We start from the raw sequence: 18,394 nt of genomic DNA, 5'->3' as shown, positions 1-18,394 counted from the left end.
TTTGCTTACTCACTTTACACCCTGCCCCCCTGCCGAATTCCCTCTGTTCCTTACCCCATCCACCTTCAGTGTCTGGGTCCCCTGCTAGATGGTCAGCTCCATCAGAGCAGGGTCTTTGTGTTGCTTTCCTCACTGCTGTATCCCCAGAGCAACTACTTGATTTGAGGGAGTATCTGATCAGTTGTTGGAGGAAGAGCCCACAAGTCCTCACCCTCTTGGTCTCCTTCCCCATGCAGGTCTCCCACGTCTTCACCAACTTTGGCAAAGGCATCCGATACGTGTCTTTTGAGCAGTATGGGAGAGACACACGCTCCTGGGTGGGACACTATGGCGCCCTCGTGACGCACTCCAGCGTGAGAGTCAGGATCCGCTTGTCCTAGTGGCTAGCCCACCAGCCTGATCAGGCCTCTTAGGACCTACTGCCACCTGCCCGACATCATTGCCAATCCAGGGCAGCTTTGCAGCCAGGAGCTGGGGATCCCCGCCAGCCTCCAGCAAGCCTCATGTGCTCCTGCTTCAGAATGGCGGCCCACATGCTGCTCAAGAAACCAGGTGTCCAACTGGGCTGTTCACAGCTTCCTGAGTCAGGGGGTTCAGGGAATAACTGAGACTTTTAATTAATTTGCCTGCAAATTGTTTTCTCATGTGTGGATGTCAGCTGATGGACTGAGTCAAAAAACAAAGGCCGGAACAGGATTGCTGAGGGTGAAAGCTGCTGAAACCTGGGACGGGGACTCGTTGGCATGGCTCCAGGGTACGCTGATTGCTAGCGGGGAGCAGAGGCGTCAGAAAAGCCTGCCCTTGAGGGGACCAACAGGGACATCGATGGAACCCTTTCTGCTGTTTTGGGGAGTCTGGGATTCCGCTGTGGGGCCTGTGCAACCTTGTTCAGCACTGCCCCATCAGCACCTTCTTTGGGCTAGACTGGCAGTTTCTTACAGAATCTGAGACCAGGTCTGTGCTGTGCCCCTCACCCACACCTCCTGCCCCTGCCTCAGGGACAGCTTGGCTCCTGTAAGGCAACGCCTTCCTTTTCTCCGTTCAAGCCCACCTGCCTACAAACTCCAGGAGCAAGGAGCGCCGTGAGTAGTTAAGTGACATGGAGTCCTGTCCCGACTCCTCTCGTGCCTCCCACTCTTTCCCTATGTGGGCAAAGCCACCAAACTAACTCAATAAAATTGGTGCTATATGTGAGGTGATAGGGGACTTGTCTGTAATCAATGCACTTATATGCCCCCCTCTGATCCTAAAAGGCCTTGTGGGATGTTCTCAGTTGGGAGAACTTTAGGTGTACTGTGCTGGAAACGGAGGCAGCTCTGATGCCAGTCCTCAGCGGTTCTCCCAACAGCTCTCAGGCAGGCACCATTATCAATGCCATTTAGTCCAGGAGGAAACCGGCTCGGAGTTTAATGACCTGCCCAAGGTCACCTGGCCAGTACGTAGGGGAGGCAGAACTTGCACCCGAGTTGGGCTCCAGGGCCCAAGGACAGAAGCACAGCTCCCAATCTTAAAATCGAACATGGCCAACCATATGATCAGGTGAGGGCAGTATCACTTTCAGGACCATTTCCCAAGGGATGAAAACAAGTCCGGAGGTGCTGGGGGGACAAATAAACCCAAAGGCACCGAACTAAGAGGTCAAGGTGTGATTTGAACCCAGGGGTGTGATTCTGAGAAGAACACAGAAGAGAAGCTCCCATGTAGGCAGCAGTGCCCTCCCGTCCCCATTCAATCCTTTCTCAGCACTTCCATCACCCCCATCACAATGACGGCCATTCTCAGGAGGAAGCTTGAGGGCAGGCCTTTCCTTGCCCAGGCACCGGGCCTGCAGGAAGGGGAACTGGGTCTCAGTACTACCACCAGACCCCAAACCTTAAAACAGAGTAGCCATCTACACGTGCTTTGTTCATCGTGTCTAATCTTCACCAAACCCTACAAAGGGGATGCTCTGAGTAGAGGAGGAAACAGAGGCCCAGAGGGCATGCCAGCTGCCAAGACCACACAGAGGGTGAATACCAGGCAAGGTGTACACGTCCAGCCAGAGTCTCTGTGTTTATTGCAACCCCTTCTCCTCAGATGGAATAGTGTACTGTCCCAGCAGAAGCCTCTCGCACCAGCACTCTACACACGGACACCAAGGATGTCCGCAAAGGGGCACCTTTTCTAATTCACACCCAGGAGCCCTATGGGCTACTGATGGTCCTGATGGAAGGAGCCAGGATGTGAACCAGGGCCAGCTGCTTCTAGAACTAGCCTCGCTTCCCAAGGATACTGCCGGAACCCAGAGACAAAGGTTCTTGTTCTACGTAAACCCCAGCCCACCACGCCCCTGGCGGTCACTTCTTCTTCTGCACGTGGCCACAGTCGTACTTGCCACGCACAACCTTGAGCTTGACACCGGGCAGGTCCTGGGTGCGCCCGCCTTGTACAAGCACAATGTGGTGCTCCTGCAGGGTGTGGCCCTCTCCCGGGATAAAGCAGACGGCCTCTCGGCCTGTGCTGAGCCGCACGCGGCAGCACTTGCGGTTGGCTGAGTTGGGCTTCTTGGGTTTCCGAATGAATGTGCGCAGGACCACGCCCTTCAGCTGCGGCCGGCCTTCGGTGGGACCCAGCTTTGGAGGCGGCCACTTCGGAGGCCCCCGACGGTGCATCTGATTCAGGGTGGCCATGGGGCGGGTGGCCATGGGGCGGGTGGCCATGGGGCGGGTGGCCCAGAGCTGGGGGACCTGGGCTAGGCCTGGAAAGACACAACCCGGGAGGGCAGAGTGGGGTTATCATCCCAATGAACAAATAACAGTATCAGCAACTCAATTCTGGGGTTCTAGACACTGTTCCAAGCCCTTTATAAGATGCCTGTTTACATCTTGGGGAACTCAGAGATAACAGTAACAACAAACCTTTATTAAGTAACCACCATGTGTCAGGTTCTCTTTTAAGCATTTTACATGAATTAACTCATTTTATTCTGCAAGAAAGGTATTGATTGTAATGCTGTTTAAAGAGAATAATAGCCCTAGCTGGTTTGGCTCAGTGGATAGAGCATCAGCCTGCAGACTGAAGGGTCCCAGGTTCAATTCCAGTCAAAGGCACATGCCCGAGTTTTGGGCTTGATCCCCAGTAGGGGGTGTGCAGAAGGCAACCGATTAATGGTTCCCTCTCATCATTGGTATTTCTCTCTCTCTCCCTTCCTCTCTGAAATCAATAAAAATAAAAATATTTTTTAAAAAAGAGAATAATAAAAGCAAGCAGGCTCATAATGCTCGAATCTTGTTCTATGCATCACACCTACATTACCTCATGCCATTCCCACGGCAACACTAGGGGGCATTCCAGGAAGGTGTCACTCCTCCTCCAGTCACACCCATCTGCCCTGTGAGCAGATCCTGTCAGCTGAACTTTCAAACACACCCTTTCTCCTCCACTACACCCACCCCTGTCCTGTCCACCCTCTTCTCCTCCCAGGTCTTCCACTCCCACTATCTGCTCCAACATGCAGGCAGAGGGACCCCGTGCCACCTGGATCAGAGCCCTCCTGTGGGGCCCTCTCACTCAGGGTCAGAGTCCAAGTCCTCCCACAAGGCCTGACAGGGTCTGCCCCTGGTCTTCCCTTACCTCATCTCACTCACCCCCTGGCTCACCCAGCTGCAGCCTGTGTCCCCAAACACATCAACAGAAAGGAGACCAGTGTAGCTGCACTGTAATAAGCGGAAAGGCAGGTGGGGGACAGAATCTATTTCCAAGACAAACCCATAGGATTTGCTCATGGGTAAAATGTAGGATGCAAGACTCAGAGAGAACTGAATTCTCTTCAACAAACATTTACTGAGCACCTACTGTTTCTTGTCCCCAACAATGGAGACACAGTAGTGACTGAGACAGCCCTGGATCATGTCCTCTTAAGAGTTCCCAGCCCAGGATTTGAGGTCCCTTCTTTCCCCCGTCACTAGCATGGATGCCCTTTCACACCCAATTTCACCCCTCCACATCAAAGGCAGGTCCTGGCCCTACTGTCCATCTCCACCTCTCCTTTGTCTCAAGTTACAGCACAATCTTCAAAGGGGATGAAACATCCCTAGAAGTCTCTTCCTCGTGATGTGCCCTTCTGCAAGACTGGTAAGGCTCAGTTAGTTGGGTGTGGTCCCATGAACCAAAAGGTTGCCGGTTCGATTCCTGGTCAGAGCACATGCCTGGGTTTTGGGCTTGATCCCGGGTAGGTGGCATGCAGGAGGCAGCCGATCAAATGTTACACTCTCACATAGATGTTCCTCTCTCTCTAAAAATAAAAAAATAAGACTCCTCGCCATTCAGTGTCTCCATGTCCTTCATGATCATGTCTCCCTCCTGAACACCGTGTGTGAGAGGTTATCATGCAACCTGCATGTCAAGCTATCCCCGATTCCCCAGGCAGGGTGCAGGCCTGTCTTGCACAGCCTTGTGATCCTTGGTAAGTGGCAAATAGAAGGTGCTTACTAAAGGTTTGCATAGTGAATAAGTGGATGAAATACCTCACAAAGGGCCTTGAGAAGCGTTTAATATTTAAGAGTGTAAGTTCATACATATATAGCATCCCTCTCGGTGCCTGGCCCATACAAGGCTCTTGAAAAGTATCAGCTGAATGAATGAGTTAAACGCCTTGCTAAGAAGTCTAAACCACGGGTGGTATTTAGTAAGTACAGTGGTTACTGAAGATATAATTGACCCAAACTCCCGCTACTCACCTGACACATAGGAGCCCTTAACGCAACTTACTGCTCACATCTTGCTTTTGCACCCGAGCTCCGCCAAAACCCACCGTACAACCCTCGACTCTGTCGCCCAAGACCCCCACTTACTGTAACTCAGGGACATGTTGAGGCCCCGGAGAAGGCCGGACCACGACATCCCGCCGTCTGGAGCGTCCCTGTGTTAGGGGATAAGAGACTCAGGCACGAGGAGGGAAGGGACCGCAGTCGGGCGAGCACCCAAATTCCCCCCTTCCCGCTCCCGGGACCTTCTGGTTAAACTAGAGAATTTCCTCCGACGCCTCGCTCTGGGTAGGCTCTAGGGGGCCCGGCCGTCCCCGCCCGCATGCTGGAGTAGAGGGGAAACAGGAGAGAACCGGGGAAGTTTGGAGGACCCCTGGATTTCACCGACCTCACCGACCCCTGCAGGGCCCACCGACACGCTGAACACTTCCGGCGGTGAGCCCGGCAGCCCGGCCGGTTCCGCCTCTCACACTGGAGGGGCGGGGCAAAGACTGCGATTGGGCAACGGCAGAGTCAATCTCGGTCAACGTCTCCCATTGGACCGCTTTGGAGAGTCGGAAGAGGGTGACCTCTCCCGAGGTCTGCGTGACTCGTCCGCTGGAGGACGGCTGCTTCGCAATTGGTCTACACGCGGAGTGGGCGGGACGAAGGGCGTGTGTCTCCTTGTCCCCTGGTCAAGATGGCTGCGTCCGTAGCGCGGCGCTGGTGGCCTTTGGTGGCCCGCCGAGGGCTCCGGCCCCGGGGAGGTTGTGTCTGCAGCCAGAGGCCAAGGAGAAGTTTCGCCACCGAGAGACGAGAGCGGAACCTCTTGTACGAGCACGCACGCGAGGGCTACAGCGCGCTCCCTCAGCTGGACCTGGAGCCGCTGTGCACGCGCCCGGAGGAAGCCGCGCGCACCCTGGAGCACCGCAAGGGGGCGCTGCGGCCGGAGGACCTGCCGGCGATCGTGAGTGCGCTTGCGCGGGCCAGCGTCGAGGCCAGAGCGCTTTGCCTATTGGCTGTTCACTTTGCCGACGAATGGGCTTGCGAGACACTCTCCAGCAGGGGGCGGTCTTGTCGCTTCAAGTTTAGTTCTTTTCCACGTGTCTTGCTAGGACCTCACCCAGGTCCACCGAGCGCTTAGGCCCCACTCCCTAGACGCCCATCATGGGCCTGTTCCATAAGGCGTGCTGGGTATCTCCTCTGCGCTAGGAACTGTGTGCCAGTGCCCTCTGTGCCTCCACCTCATGCCAGGCTTATCCGAAGGCTAAATCCAATCCAACTAGAACCGGCTGAGGTGTGGAGGATGGTGGGGACCCCAAATCCTTGCAGCCCTCTCTTGGACTCTCCTACTATCCTTTTCTAAGTGCTTTGTACATATTAAACCTAATTTAAGTTTTACAACAACCCTGTGAAGTAGGTGCCATAAGGCTCAGAGAAGTCAATTAACTTGCCCAAAATCATGTAGCTGGTGACAAGTGGGAATTTGAACCTATGCTGTTGGGTTCCAGAAGCCAGTGTTAACTACCCCACGATGCTTACTCATGGAGCAAGACAATTTGAGTTCACAGTCTAGTGAAAGAGAGAGATTTAACATACAATTAAAAACATATCATTAATCTCTGGTAAGTGCTGTAAAGACAGGGTAGGGGAGCGGAAGGGACATAAGTAATACTTTCAACAATAAAAATTTTATAAAAACAAGAGTAGAGGACACAGTTCTCGGAGGGCTTCTCAGAGGAGGTGGCATTAAGCAAACATCTGTGGAATGAGTGAGGTCAGCCAGGGGAACGGGAGAAGAGTGTCCCCAGGGGAGGGATCAGCACGACTAAAGCTTAGAGGTAAGACAAAATATCCATTTGGTGGGCATGTAGATAATTTAGGGTCTTTCACACTTTGTGGCCGAGAGTAAGAAACACATTTCACATCCTGATCTAGTCCACACGCCCCAAGATGAAACCAGTTTTACTAACAATTCTTGCTCTTACTATGTATGATACATTCTTATGTTTTACTAGAGGCCTGGTGCATGAAAATTCATGCACTGGAGAGGGGGGTCCCTCAGCCCGGCCTGCCCCCTCTCACAGCCCGGGAGCCCTCAGGGGTGGGAGGTGACCTGGCAATCAGGGGAAGGTGACGCTCCCATCACACCTCTCCTGCTGCCACTGCCAGCCCTGGTTACCTGAGCCTCGGGTGGCCCTGGGCAGCCGCCATACAAAGCTTGCCTGCGCCTCAGGCCGGCCCTGGGCGGCTGTGGGGACTGGGGGTCTACAGAGGCAGGCACCCCGGCGGGGCTGAAGGTACTGGGCGCCGCCATCTTGTGGCTGTGGGCACCGCCATCTTTGAGGGTGGGGCAGCCAATTAGCATATTCCCTCCTTATTGGCTGTGGGCTCTGCCATCTTTGAGGGCGGGGCAGCCAATTAGCATATTCCCTCCTTATTGGCTGTGGGCGCCACCATCTTTGCAACAGTGTGAGGGTCGATTGGCATATTCCCTCTTTATTAGATAGGATTATATTCTATTTAATTTTAAAAGTCCTGCCTTAGATACCCATTAGAATGGCTATTATTTTAAAAAAGCAGAAAATAACAAGTGTTGGCAAGGATACAGTCACTATAGAAAAACAGTCTGGAAGTTCCTCCAAAAATTAAACATAGAGTAACTATATGATCCAGCAATTCCACTTCTGGGTATATACCCCAAAGAATTGAAAGCAGGGACTTGAACAGATATTGGCACACTCATGTTCATGGCAGCATTATTCACAACAGCCAAAATGTGGAAAGCACCCAAGTGTCCATTGATAGATGAATGGATAAACAAAATGTGGTGTGAGTGTGTGTGTGTGTGTGTGTGTGTGTGTGTACACAGGGTGTCCTAAAAAAATGTATATATACTTTACAGCTGATAGCTCAATTGAGATTTAACCCATTGGAATTAGTAATTATTCAAAGTGTGTGTATACATTTTTGGGGGACACCCTATACATATAAATATTGTTCAACCTTAAAAAGGAAGTTCTGACATATGTTATATCATGGATGAACTTTTAAAATTATTTTTTAAAATATATTTTTATTGATTTCAGAGAGGAAGGGAGAAGGAGAGAGAGATAGAAACATCAATGATGAGAAAGAATCATTGATTGGCTGCCTCCTGCATGTCCCCCGCTACTGGGGATCGAGCCCGCAACCCAGGCATGTGCCCTTGGCCGGAATCAAACCTGGGACCCTTCAGTCTGCAGGCTGGCACTCTATTCACTCAGCCAAACTGGCTAGGGTTTGGATGAACTTTTTTTAAAAAATGTTTTTATTTATTTTAGAGAGAAATAGAAACATCGATCTGCATGCCCCCTACTGGGGATTGAGCCCTGCAACCCAGGCATGTGCCCCAGCAACCTCCTGGTGTACAGGAGAACGCTCAGTCCACTGTGCCACACCGGCCATGCTCATGGATGAGCCTTGAGGACATTATGTTAAGTGAAAAAATCCACTCGCAAAAAGACATTGGGTTACGTCGGACTCGACATAACGCCATTTCGTGGTTATGTCGCCATCTTCCATTTATTTATTAAAAAAAAAAAAAAAAAAGTTCTGCCCTAACCGGTTTGGCTTAGTGGATAGAGCATCAGCCTGCGGACTGAAAGGTCCCAGGTTCGATTCCGGTCAAGGGCATGTACCTTGGTTGCGGGCACATCCCCAGTAGGAGGTGTGCAGGAGGCAGCTGATTGATGTTTCTCTCTCATTGATGTTTCTTACTCTCTATCCCTCTCCCTTCCTCTCTGTAAAAAAAAAAAAATCAATAAAATATATATTTTTTAAAAGTTCCGTCATTTCTGTCCTCCCCATCCCCCCTCTCCCGGACACCCCAGATCCTGTCATACGTGCATGATGCTTTTTTTTTTTTTTTTTTTTTTTTTTTTTTTGATGAGGGATTACAAATTTATTCGATCATCCGCACATCAGGTGGCTGAGCCTGGATGGCTCCAGCATCCCAGTGACGGGAGTCAGTGGTTTTTAGGTTTTTAAAAAACTTTTGGCAGGTTTTTTCTGGGCTGAGAATTCTCTGTGCAGGTCCAGATTCTGGGAAGTCCGGAGGGGAGAGATAATGGTCTTAGCAAGTGGAAAGTGCTCTAAGCAAGTGGAATGTCCATTGTGAAGTGGCCTAAAGGTCAGTTCCCAGGGGAGGGGGTATTGATTCAATTATTTGATCAGACCTAACATATATTATTTCAAATTAGTATTCTGGGTTTCTTAGTATAAATACCCAGAAGTGGAATTGCTGGTGCATTATGCTTTTTATTATTTATTTGCCACAAGTAAAGGTCAGGAATTGTTATCTTTCTTTTAAACTTTTTTTACTGTTTCACTTCATTACTGCTGTGTATGTGCTCCATGTGAGTGACGTAGGTAAAAATCGCGTTACGTCGCGCCGTAGGAACGGATCTCCGACGTAACCCGAGGACCTACTGTATGTGACCCCACTTATCTAAGTTACTTAGAGTGGTCAGATTCATAGAGACAGAAAGTAGAAGGGTGGTTGCCCGGGGCTGGGGGAGGGGAGAGTGGGAGTTTGTGTCTCACGGGTGCACAGTTTCCGTTTGGGAAGGTGAAAAAGTTCTGGAGGTGGGTAGGGGTCATGGTAACACAACAGTGTGAATGCACTTTGTGTCACTGAACTGCATACTTAAAAAATGACTGAAATGGTAAATTTGGCGTATATTTACCACATCCCAAAGCTTGAAAAAAAACACACACTTCCTTAGGGCATAGACTGCGGCCTGGTGTGGTTTGTTCCTGGGGACGGCAGGGCTGGGTTACTTTCGGGCGAAGAGGAGCTGTGTGAGGACTCTGGCGGGATTGCGGGGACAAGGGGGAGCCTGAAGGCTGGGAGGCTCACACAGGGTCCTCATTGGAAATGACAGGATCTGGGGTGGCTGGGAGAGGGGGGTGGGGAGGACAGGTTTGATGGGTGTTCACAAGCCCTGGTGCCTGGCCTCGGGGCGGGGGTGGCATCCGGGAGGAGGCCCAGGGCTTTGGGAGGGAGGGTGGGAGTTGGTGGGGCTGTCCCGAAGGAGGAGGAGCAGATCTGGGGTGACGCTTTTCCGAGAGCCATCTTGCACCTGGTGAGCGTGAAGTGTCCAGGGCACATCCAGGAGGAGCCACTAAAGGAGTAGCGACCCAACCTGTGCCCCGCTGTCCCCTTCAGGTTTCCGGCCGGGGCACAGGGCAGTGTCCGTACCATTTTGTTGAAAGGAAACTGCAACCAGAGAGGACAAAGGAGTTTGCCGAGGTCCCGGGCTCCCAGAGGGCCTCCCCAGCGATATGTGTGCCCAAGAAGGGGGCGCTGGTCTCCCTTGCCCTCCTGACCCCCGTGCTGGAGGCTGCAGGGTTAGCTGCTGCGGCGGCCCCTAGGATAGAGGCTCTTCTGCTCCCACAGGGGAGTCGAGAGTGGAGAGCTGGCGGGGGCCTCAGCTCCACGTCCCTCGGTGCCAGGGGCTTTCCTCTCCCTGTTCTGTGTCCCTTAGGATGTTGTGCTGTTCAGCTGTTCAGCCCTCCTTATGGTCCATCATCCAGTCCCCGGGGATTGAGAAAGGGAACGTCAGGAAGTCCTAGTATGAAGGGAAGGAGGGGAGAATGGCTGCCCCGGACAGTGAGGGTCCCGGTGGGGCAGAGGACAGTGGCTGCTTCACCTCTTTCTCTGCTGTGTTCACCCCCAGATCGCGACATGGCAGGAGCTGAGGCAGCTGCGGGAACAGATCCGGAGCCTGGAGGAGGAGAAGGGGGCCGTGGCGGAGGCAGTGCAGGCCCTGCTGGTAAGCAGGGGGGTCCTAGGCGGGTGGGGGTGGGGGGCAGGATGCCACTGGCTGTTTTTTGTGGGGTTTTTTTTAATATATTTTATTGATTTTTTACAGAGAGGAAGGGAGAGAGAGAGAGAGAGCTAAAAACATTGATGAGAGAGAAACATCAATCAGCTGCTTCCTGCACACCCCCTACTGGGGATGTGCCCGCAACCAAGGTACATGCCCTTGACCAGAATCGAACCGGGGACCCTTGAGTCCACAGGCCAAAGCTCTATCCACTGAGCCAAACCGGTTAGGGCGCCACTGGCTGTTTTTAATGAGAAACCAAATTTAAGGAACTTGAAGGATGTGGACATTCATTACCTCACATAACGAGCCGTCCAGGGCCAGGCATCCCTGGGGTTGATAAGTTGGTGGCTCCCCCAGCATCCCCAACCCAGGTTCCTTCCCTCTCTCTCTCCCGTGACTCCGCTGTGGTGATTTGACCTCAGTTTCCCCTCTCACAGTTCCAAGGTGGTTGTTGTAGGACAGTGTCTATTCCAGGGACGCTGCCAGAGGCTGAAAATGGGGCTTCTCTGGCTTGAGTGCCTTTTCCAAGAGCAGGGAGACCTTTCTCTGGGGCCCAGACATCCCACGCCCACCCATCAGCAGCAAGAGGCAACCTCCGCTGGACCCGTATTCCCTGAACTCCAGGCAGCCTGGGAGGGCAGACTGAGTCAGGGGTCCGTGGGGAAGGAGGAAGGAGGGCAGGTGAGTTTGGATTAGACAGCCAACAGCATCTGCCACAGCGGGCTGAAAAATAGTCATACAAACAACAGCAGGCATTTATATACCAGTCACTCTGTGCCAGGCACTGTTCTAGATGCTTCCCTTACTCTACATTCTCACAACACTGAGACCGGGACAGCACAAACCCACTTCTACAGCTGAGGAGGCTGAGGCCTCAGGAGGGTAAAGCATGCCTCCGTCTCACAGCCAGGAAGCGGGAGAGGCAGGATTCGCATCCAGGCATTGGGCTGCTTTTCAGCGCTCTGTTTGAAGGCCTCTCGTAACACTGATTACTTCTCCCAGGGACCTACTGTGTGTGTGCTGGGCCCTGGGCCACAAGCATCACAGGAGGCAGCCTGGGAAAACAGCACAATGGATCTCAGTTAATGGTCAGTGAGTGCCAGAGCATCTTCTCAGGGAGGCCATGCACCAGCCTGCTGGGAGGTCCTGTTATCATCCCATTTCACAGATGGGAATGCCGAGGCTCAGAGAGGGAACGAGAAATGCCCAGAGGCACACAGCGGGTCAGCACCCAGCATTCAGACCCAGGTCTGTCTGATTCCCTCTGTTGCTCAGCATCATAGAGGCTTGGGGTATCAAAGGCCCTTGGTCGCAGGCCTCCAATACACACTCACAGACTGTCTTTCTGATCCTCAGTTTTCTCATCTACAAAACAGGGTCACGGCCCTAGCCAGTTTGAATGTCGGCCCGTGGACTAAAGGGTCCCGGATTCGATTCTGGTCAAGGGCACATACCTTGGTTGCAGGCTCCATCCCCAGCGCCGGTCAGGTGCCTGTGGGAGGCAGCCAATCAATGTGTCTCTCACATCCATGTTTCTCTCCCTCTTCCTTCCACACTTTAAAAATCAATGGAAAAAATATCGTCAGGTGAGGATTAACAAAAAAAACAAAAACAAAAACAGGATCACGTTGATGCCAACTTCGTGGAGTAGGTTGTGAAGAACTAGGATCATGTGAGAGCCCTCTGCATGGCGCCAGGCATGAGGCAGCGCTCAATAAATGGGGTTGCAGGTGTGATTATTATTGTTATTTTGCCTCTTCACAGCTTTACTGAGAGAAACTGAGGCACAGTCAAGGAGGGGCCCAGCCAGGCATTGACAGAGCAACAATTCAGATCCCCTGGCCTGTTTGACCTTTCACCCCTTCCCCCGCCCCCGATCCTCCCCCCCTCAACTTCATCAAACCAATCACCCTGTCTGTCTTTCCTACCAGGTGAACCAAGGCAACAAGCAAGTGCAGCAGGTACCACGGGGGGTTGGCGTCCTGTCCCAGGTGGGGGGTGGGCAGTTCATATAGCAGTCATGATTCCTCCATTGTATGTGACAACTCAAACAGGATTAAGGAAGAAAAAAAAAAAAAGGCTCTTCTGATTCATGAAACTAAAAAGCAAACGTCAGGTACAGCTGGGTCTAGGTCCTGGCTCCGTATTTGGTTCTACTTCCCTCTTATTCCCAGATCAGCGTTCTCCCCTAGGGGGACGGGAGGCAGGGTCGGGTACAAAAAGAACCTCTTCCCTTATAGCTCCAGCCGTAGTCCTGGGGCTGATTCTCGTACGTGTGGTTTGTGTCAGGTGCCTGTCTTTGAGCCAGTCACTGTGGCCAAGGCAGTGAAATGTTCAGTAATCCAGGCCTGGGTCATGTCCCCACGGATGTGCAATGTGAAGGTGAAGGGAGAAGGGAGGTTCCCTAAAGGAAATCGAGGATATTGAGCCAAAAGCGGAGGCAGCAAATTGCCTACCACAGAGGTTCTGCCAGCCAGGGTCCGGGTCAGACTGGTAGAGGGACTCCCCAGCCCTGGCCTGGGCTGACCCTCCGCGCCCTGCCCCCAGGACCCGCAGTACCAGAGCCTGCGGGCACGGGGCCGGGAGATCCGGAAGCAGCTCGTGCTCCTGTACCCCAAGGAGGCCCAGCTTGAGGAGCAGTTCTACCTGCGGGCGCTGAGGCTGCCCAACCAGACCCACCCGGATGTGGTAAGGCCTGTGCTGGGCAGCAGGGAGGCCGGGGCCTGCCGAGTGCCCCCTTTGTGGTGATGGCCTCTGTCTCCCTACAGCCCGTCGGGGACGAGAGCCACGCCCGAGTGCTACACGTGGTCGGAGACAAGCCAGGTGGGCCACACTCCGGCCCGGGCCCCCCAGGCTGGGGCGGGGCTTCTGGGGCTGGGGCTGTGCTGGCCTCCTCTTCCTCAGCTGCAGCCCTTCACCTCGTCGGGTCCTCTCACCCCGTGTCTGTGTGTGCCTGCCCCTGTCTCTGTCCAACTGTCTGGCTTTGGCCCCATCTCTCGTGGGCTTTTCCTCTCTGGCTCTCTGGCGCTCTCTCTGATTCTCTCCCTCTCTCTCTGATTCTCTCCCCCTTTCACCTAGTGTTTCCTTCTCTTTCCCTTCTCTCTTCCTCTCCTTTTCTGATCCTGCCTTCCATCTCTGTCTGGCTCCCATCTCTGCATCCATCTTCATCTTCCTTCCTCTCTCCTTTTCTCTCCCTTTCTGTCTTACTGCCTTCCCTCCCCGCCATTTTTCCAATCTTTCTCTCTGTCCCATCTCGCTGCCTCTCCCCGTCTTAGCCCATTGCTTTTCTTCCACATCCAGCCTTCTCCTTCCAGCCCCGGGGCCACCTGGAAATCGCCGAGAAGCTTGACATCATCCGTCAGAAGTGAGCATCCCCTCCCAGCCCTCCCCACTCCCAACAGCTGGCCGCCGGCTCTGCCTCCCCCAGCCCCGTCCTGGATGTGGAGCCACCGGGGCCGCACCCCTCATGAATGTTTGATGCCCAGGTCCCCGTTTGGCATCTGGGCCTCTGCCCCTGGGCAGTCAGTCTTTTTCCCCCAACACCCCAGCCTCCGAGCCCTGGTCCACACGCCCCCGCCTGTCTGCCCATCTGTCTCCCAGGCGCCTGTCTCACGTGTCTGGCCACCGCTCCTATTACCTGCGCGGGGCTGGAGCCCTCCTGCAGCATGGCCTGGTCAACTTCACCCTCAGCAAGCTCATCCAGCGGGTATGGTCCCAGGATGAGAGGGCTGCCTGGAGGGGGTGGCATGGAAGCTGAGCTCAGAAGGCTCAAGGCAGTTGAGGAGGGGGTGTGACCGCTGTTCCACTTACTGTTTTCCGAACGTCACATGTATCGCTGACACGTTTAATTCTGTGACAACTTTCTGAGGTGGGTGCTAATATTCTCCCCACTTCAGAGATTGAGAAATGGAGGTCTGGAAGTAAGTAGCTGAAGGCTTTATAGCTAGCATGTAGGCTCAAGGAGAGAGCCTACATTTGTAACCACTGCACTTGCTGCCTGCCTGTCTGCCTGCCTGCCGTGTACACAGTGTATTGAAAACATGGCGTCCATTGACACTGGAGAGGGGTCGGCCGGGGTTTGATGCAGGGGCATTGGCCATGGCAAGGGACTTGGGCATCACCTGGGGAGCCACGGACGGCTTTAGCAGGGGAGGGAACGATTGAACTATGTGATCTGAGTGTGGGAACCATGAAGCGCCACCAGAGGGTCCCAGTGACAGGGACACCAGGGCCGGGGCCAGCTCAGCCCACTGCTCAGCCTTCCTCCGTTTCCTCTGAAGTGGAACGGACTTCCGAGTGACAAGGGAGTGCCGGTGGCCCATCTGCGGTGCCCCTTCAGGCCTGAGCTTGGGCCCTGGGAGGGGTCTTGGCTGTGCTACTCACCCCTTTCCTTCCCCACGCAGGGCTTCACCCCCATGACAGTGCCGGACCTTCTCCGAGGAGCTGTGTTTGTGAGTGAGGGCTCTGCTGCCCATGCCGAGCTGTGTATCAGGCCCCGCTCTGGGGACCCCGGGCAGAGGCCAGCCCGTCTCCCCTGAGGAAACTGCCCTGGGGCTGGCTTGAGGGGGTCAGGATGGGCCAGGGAGGCCAGGGTGATTCCAGATTCTTCTAGGGGAGGAGCAGGGGTTGTGACTGCAAAATGGAGGAGGCCGTGGTTAGCTGTCCCCTGACCTCTGTGGCTTGGCCTCCTCAGGAAGGCTGTGGGATGACACCTAATGCCAACCCATCCCAGATTTACAACATTGACCCCTCCCGCTTTGAAGACCTCAACCTGGCCGGGACAGCAGAGGTGGGGCTTGCAGGTGAGCACCTGCCTGGGGCAAGGGTGGTGAGCACCCCTCCAGTGTCCTCGGAGCAGGAGCAGTTGTAAGGCGGCAACTTGGAGTATTCTGGGGGTGGCGGCTGCCTGCCCAGGATATCCTGGCAACCCCAGGGCCAACATATGACAGCTGTGCAGGTTGTTTACCGCCTAACAGCACAGTGAGGGTCCAGCCACATGCCAGACATGAGGTTGTGTCTGCCAGAGGGGATACCTTTTGTAATCCTACAAAAGTTTCCTGTGGATGGAGGGTGGCCCTGGCTGACCCACCCTGTCCCCCTCTCCTCCCAGGCTACTTCATGGACCACTCTGTGGCCTTCAGGGACCTGCCAATCAGGTGATGCCCAGTTCCTGTAGACCGTGTCCCCACCTGTGGTGTTCCCTCTCCCTTCCCTGACCCCACCACCCCTGCTCCCCCAGGATGGTCTGTTCCAGTACCTGCTACCGAGCAGAAACACACACAGGGAAGGAGCCATGGGGGCTATATCGAGTGCACCACTTCACCAAGGTTGGCATAGCAGGGACTTTGAGGGGGGTCACCCCAACAGCCATGGGTCTCCTGACTCCTTTGCTCCCTGCTCTGCGCCAGGTGGAGATGTTTGGGGTGACAGGCCCTGGGCTGGAGCAGAGCTCGCAGCTGCTGGAGGAGTTTCTGTCCCTGCAGATGGAGATCTTGACAGAGCTGGGCTTGCACTTCCGGTGCGGACAGGGGTGGGGCTGAGGTGGCGGGGAGAAGGGAGGTAGATGCTGGGCTGGTGCTCCCGCCATTCTGAAAACCCTCTCCACTTCTCCCCCTGCCCCCTTTTCCCTGTGTAGGCTCTCTGTCTGCCTATCAGTCTCTGAAGTCCTGACTAGGGTTATGGGATTGTAGCCATAGCATAAGCAGCACAGGGTGCTCCAGGGGCAAGACCCAGGCCCCTTCCCTCCTGTTGCTCCCCATCCCTAAGGTGCTGCCTCTCGTGCAGTCCCAGGCGGCTTCTCGCCACCAGTGAGAAGGGGGGACATGCCCCTTGCCTTTAAGATGTTGGAAGCCTACTTGCCCTCTCACCGTCAGTCACACCTAGCTTTCAAAAGACGCTGAAAAACACCGACTATTTTTCTGGGGTGACCCATTACAAAAATTTGGGGTGCTATTATTACAGACAGTGGGGACTGGCCGTGGTGAGCAGCCTGGAGACACGGCCACATGCCCGTTCTCCTCCCTGGTCTTCTCTCCCATCAGCTCCTTCCTGCCTCCTGCATCACCTCCTCCATCACCACCCACTGCCACTGTCTCCCTCTTTTACTTCCATTGCCCACTCTCAGCTGCCTTCTCTTCCATTGCCTCCATTTTTCTCCCTCCTCCTCTCACCCTGACCTTCGCCTTGCCTTTCTCCATGGCTGCAGGGTCCTGGACATGCCCACCCAGGAACTGGGCCTTCCCGCCTACCGCAAGTTCGACATCGAGGCCTGGATGCCAGGCCGGGGCAGCTTTGGCGAGGTGAGCCCCCGTCCCAGTGGGGACGCAGGGTGGAAAGGAGATGACACCAGCCCTCACAGCTGATCCCTCAGCTCGCCCCACCCCCCTGTCCAGGTCACCAGTGCTTCTAACTGCACAGACTTCCAGAGCCGCCGCCTCCACATCATGTTCCAGACAGAGGCTGGGGAGCTGCAGTTTGCCCACACGGTGAGCACCCGCCTCCACTCCCAACCATCCACACCACCTGAACCCCCCCTGGGGCCCGCCAGCAGGCCTCAGCCTGAGCGTGTCTCTCTCCCAGGTGAACGCCACCGCCTGTGCTGTCCCCCGCCTTCTCATCGCCCTCCTGGAGAGCAATCAGCAGAAGGTGAGGGGGCCCCGGCCAGTGTGGCTCAGTGGGTTGGGCATCATCCTGGGCACTGAAAGGTTGCTGGTTCGATCCCTGGTCAGGGCACATGCCCAGATTGTGGGCTCAGTCCCTGGTAGGGAGCATGCAGGAGGCAGCTGATGGATGTTTCCCACTCGCATTGGTGTTTTTCCTTTTCCTTTCCTCTCTCTATAAACATCAGTAAGGAAATCTTAAAAAAATAAAATAAAAATGGTGAATTGTACCCAAAAGGGCAGGGGGTGGAGGGCTAGTGCAGTGGCAGCATCCTAAGGCCTGCTTTGTCCCCAGGACGGCTCGGTCCTCATTCCCTCTGCCCTCCAGCCCTACCTTGGCACCGATCGGATCACAGCCCCCACCCACGTGCCTCTCCAGTATATTGGGCCCAACCAGCGCCAGAAGCCCAGGCTCCCGGGCCAGCCTGCCTTGAACTGAGGACTCATCCTCATCAGCCACCTGGGTTGTCGCTGCTCGCTGGCTGAGGGGACCCTGGACCCCGAGACGTGTCCTGAGCCTGCCCTGACATCTGCATTCCTCATCAGCTCCACGCCTGGGCCTGTGGACTCCAGGGTCCACCTCTCCTTCCCGGCTGCCTCAGAATCAGTGACCTTGTTGTCCTTGGGGGTCCCAATGGGAAGCAGGACATCTGGGGGCTTGACGGATCTAGGGATGGGATAAGAAGAGAGGCCTCGCCTGGCCGGCGTGGCTCAGCGGTTGAGCGTGGACCTAGGAACCAGGAGGTCACAGGTTCGATTCCCGGTCGAGGGCACATGCCCAGGTTGCAGGCTGGATCCCCAGTGTGGGGCGTGCAGGAGGCAGCCGATCCAGGATGCTCTCTCCTCATGGATGTTTCTCCCTCCCTCCCTTCCTCTCTGAAATCAAGAAGAGAGGCCTCCACCCCTTCTTTCTTCCCTGCCCCCTTAGTGCTTAGCACAAGGTCCCTAATAAATGGTCAGAACAGTGGTCTTTATGGATCTGTGAGCACGGGAGACGGCCCTGGCCAACTTGTGTGGGGTGGGGGGCAATTGCTCAGAAGTGCTAAATTATCAGAGGGGCCATGGCTGGACATATCCAGCAACTCCTAGGGCACATGGACAGTGCTGGATTTGAACCCAGGCCCACCGTTCAGTAGCT

At 54.7% G+C, this 18,394-nt stretch overlaps 3 protein-coding genes across 11 annotated transcripts in view; 2 read left to right on the top strand and 1 right to left on the bottom strand.

Moving 5' to 3' along the window:
- FBXO17 (F-box protein 17) overlaps nucleotides 1–1,656 on the top strand; it is a 34,380-nt gene extending 32,724 nt beyond the window's left edge. For all 8 annotated transcript variants that reach the window (XM_079760092.1, XM_079760089.1, XM_079760087.1 and 5 more), the window contains one exon: nucleotides 237–1,656. In XM_079760092.1, coding sequence (XP_079616218.1) covers nucleotides 237–380 — 144 coding nt within the window. In that variant the 3' untranslated portion in view covers nucleotides 381–1,656. The remainder of the gene's footprint in view (nucleotides 1–236) is intronic.
- A 289-nt stretch (nucleotides 1,657–1,945) lies between these two features.
- MRPS12 (mitochondrial ribosomal protein S12) lies at nucleotides 1,946–5,282 on the bottom strand. 2 transcript variants are annotated; one of them, XM_079760094.1, is made up of 4 exons: nucleotides 5,134–5,282; nucleotides 4,833–4,900; nucleotides 2,713–2,737; nucleotides 1,969–2,682 (listed from the first exon to the last, which is right to left on the bottom strand). In XM_079760094.1, the coding sequence occupies exons 2-4, from the start codon at nucleotides 4,879–4,881 to the stop codon at nucleotides 2,337–2,339; spliced, it is 420 nt and encodes a 139-aa protein (XP_079616220.1). In that variant the 5' UTR covers nucleotides 4,882–4,900; nucleotides 5,134–5,282; the 3' UTR covers nucleotides 1,969–2,336. The 2 variants fall into 2 exon arrangements, with proteins under 2 accessions (XP_079616219.1, XP_079616220.1); XM_079760093.1 differs by having other exon boundaries at nucleotides 1,946–2,737.
- Nucleotides 5,283–5,424: 142 nt separating this feature from the next.
- Nucleotides 5,425–18,222, top strand: SARS2 (seryl-tRNA synthetase 2, mitochondrial; the record flags this gene model as incomplete). Its single annotated transcript, XM_079760076.1, has 16 exons — nucleotides 5,425–5,691; nucleotides 10,445–10,540; nucleotides 12,529–12,558; nucleotides 13,145–13,285; nucleotides 13,366–13,420; nucleotides 13,898–13,961; nucleotides 14,198–14,303; nucleotides 15,001–15,048; nucleotides 15,291–15,399; nucleotides 15,708–15,753; nucleotides 15,837–15,924; nucleotides 16,006–16,115; nucleotides 16,803–16,896; nucleotides 16,990–17,082; nucleotides 17,177–17,242; nucleotides 17,552–18,222. The coding sequence occupies 16 exons, from the start codon at nucleotides 5,425–5,427 to the stop codon at nucleotides 17,693–17,695; spliced, it is 1,557 nt and encodes a 518-aa protein (XP_079616202.1). The 3' UTR covers nucleotides 17,696–18,222.
- Between the last annotated feature and the right edge of the window lie 172 nt (nucleotides 18,223–18,394).

Source organism: Cnephaeus nilssonii, assembly GCF_951640355.1.
Source record: "Cnephaeus nilssonii genome assembly, chromosome: 20".
NCBI lineage: Eukaryota > Metazoa > Chordata > Mammalia > Chiroptera > Vespertilionidae > Cnephaeus > Cnephaeus nilssonii.
Note: the sequence above shows the minus strand (reverse complement) of the source record. Positions and strands in the feature narration are given on the sequence as shown.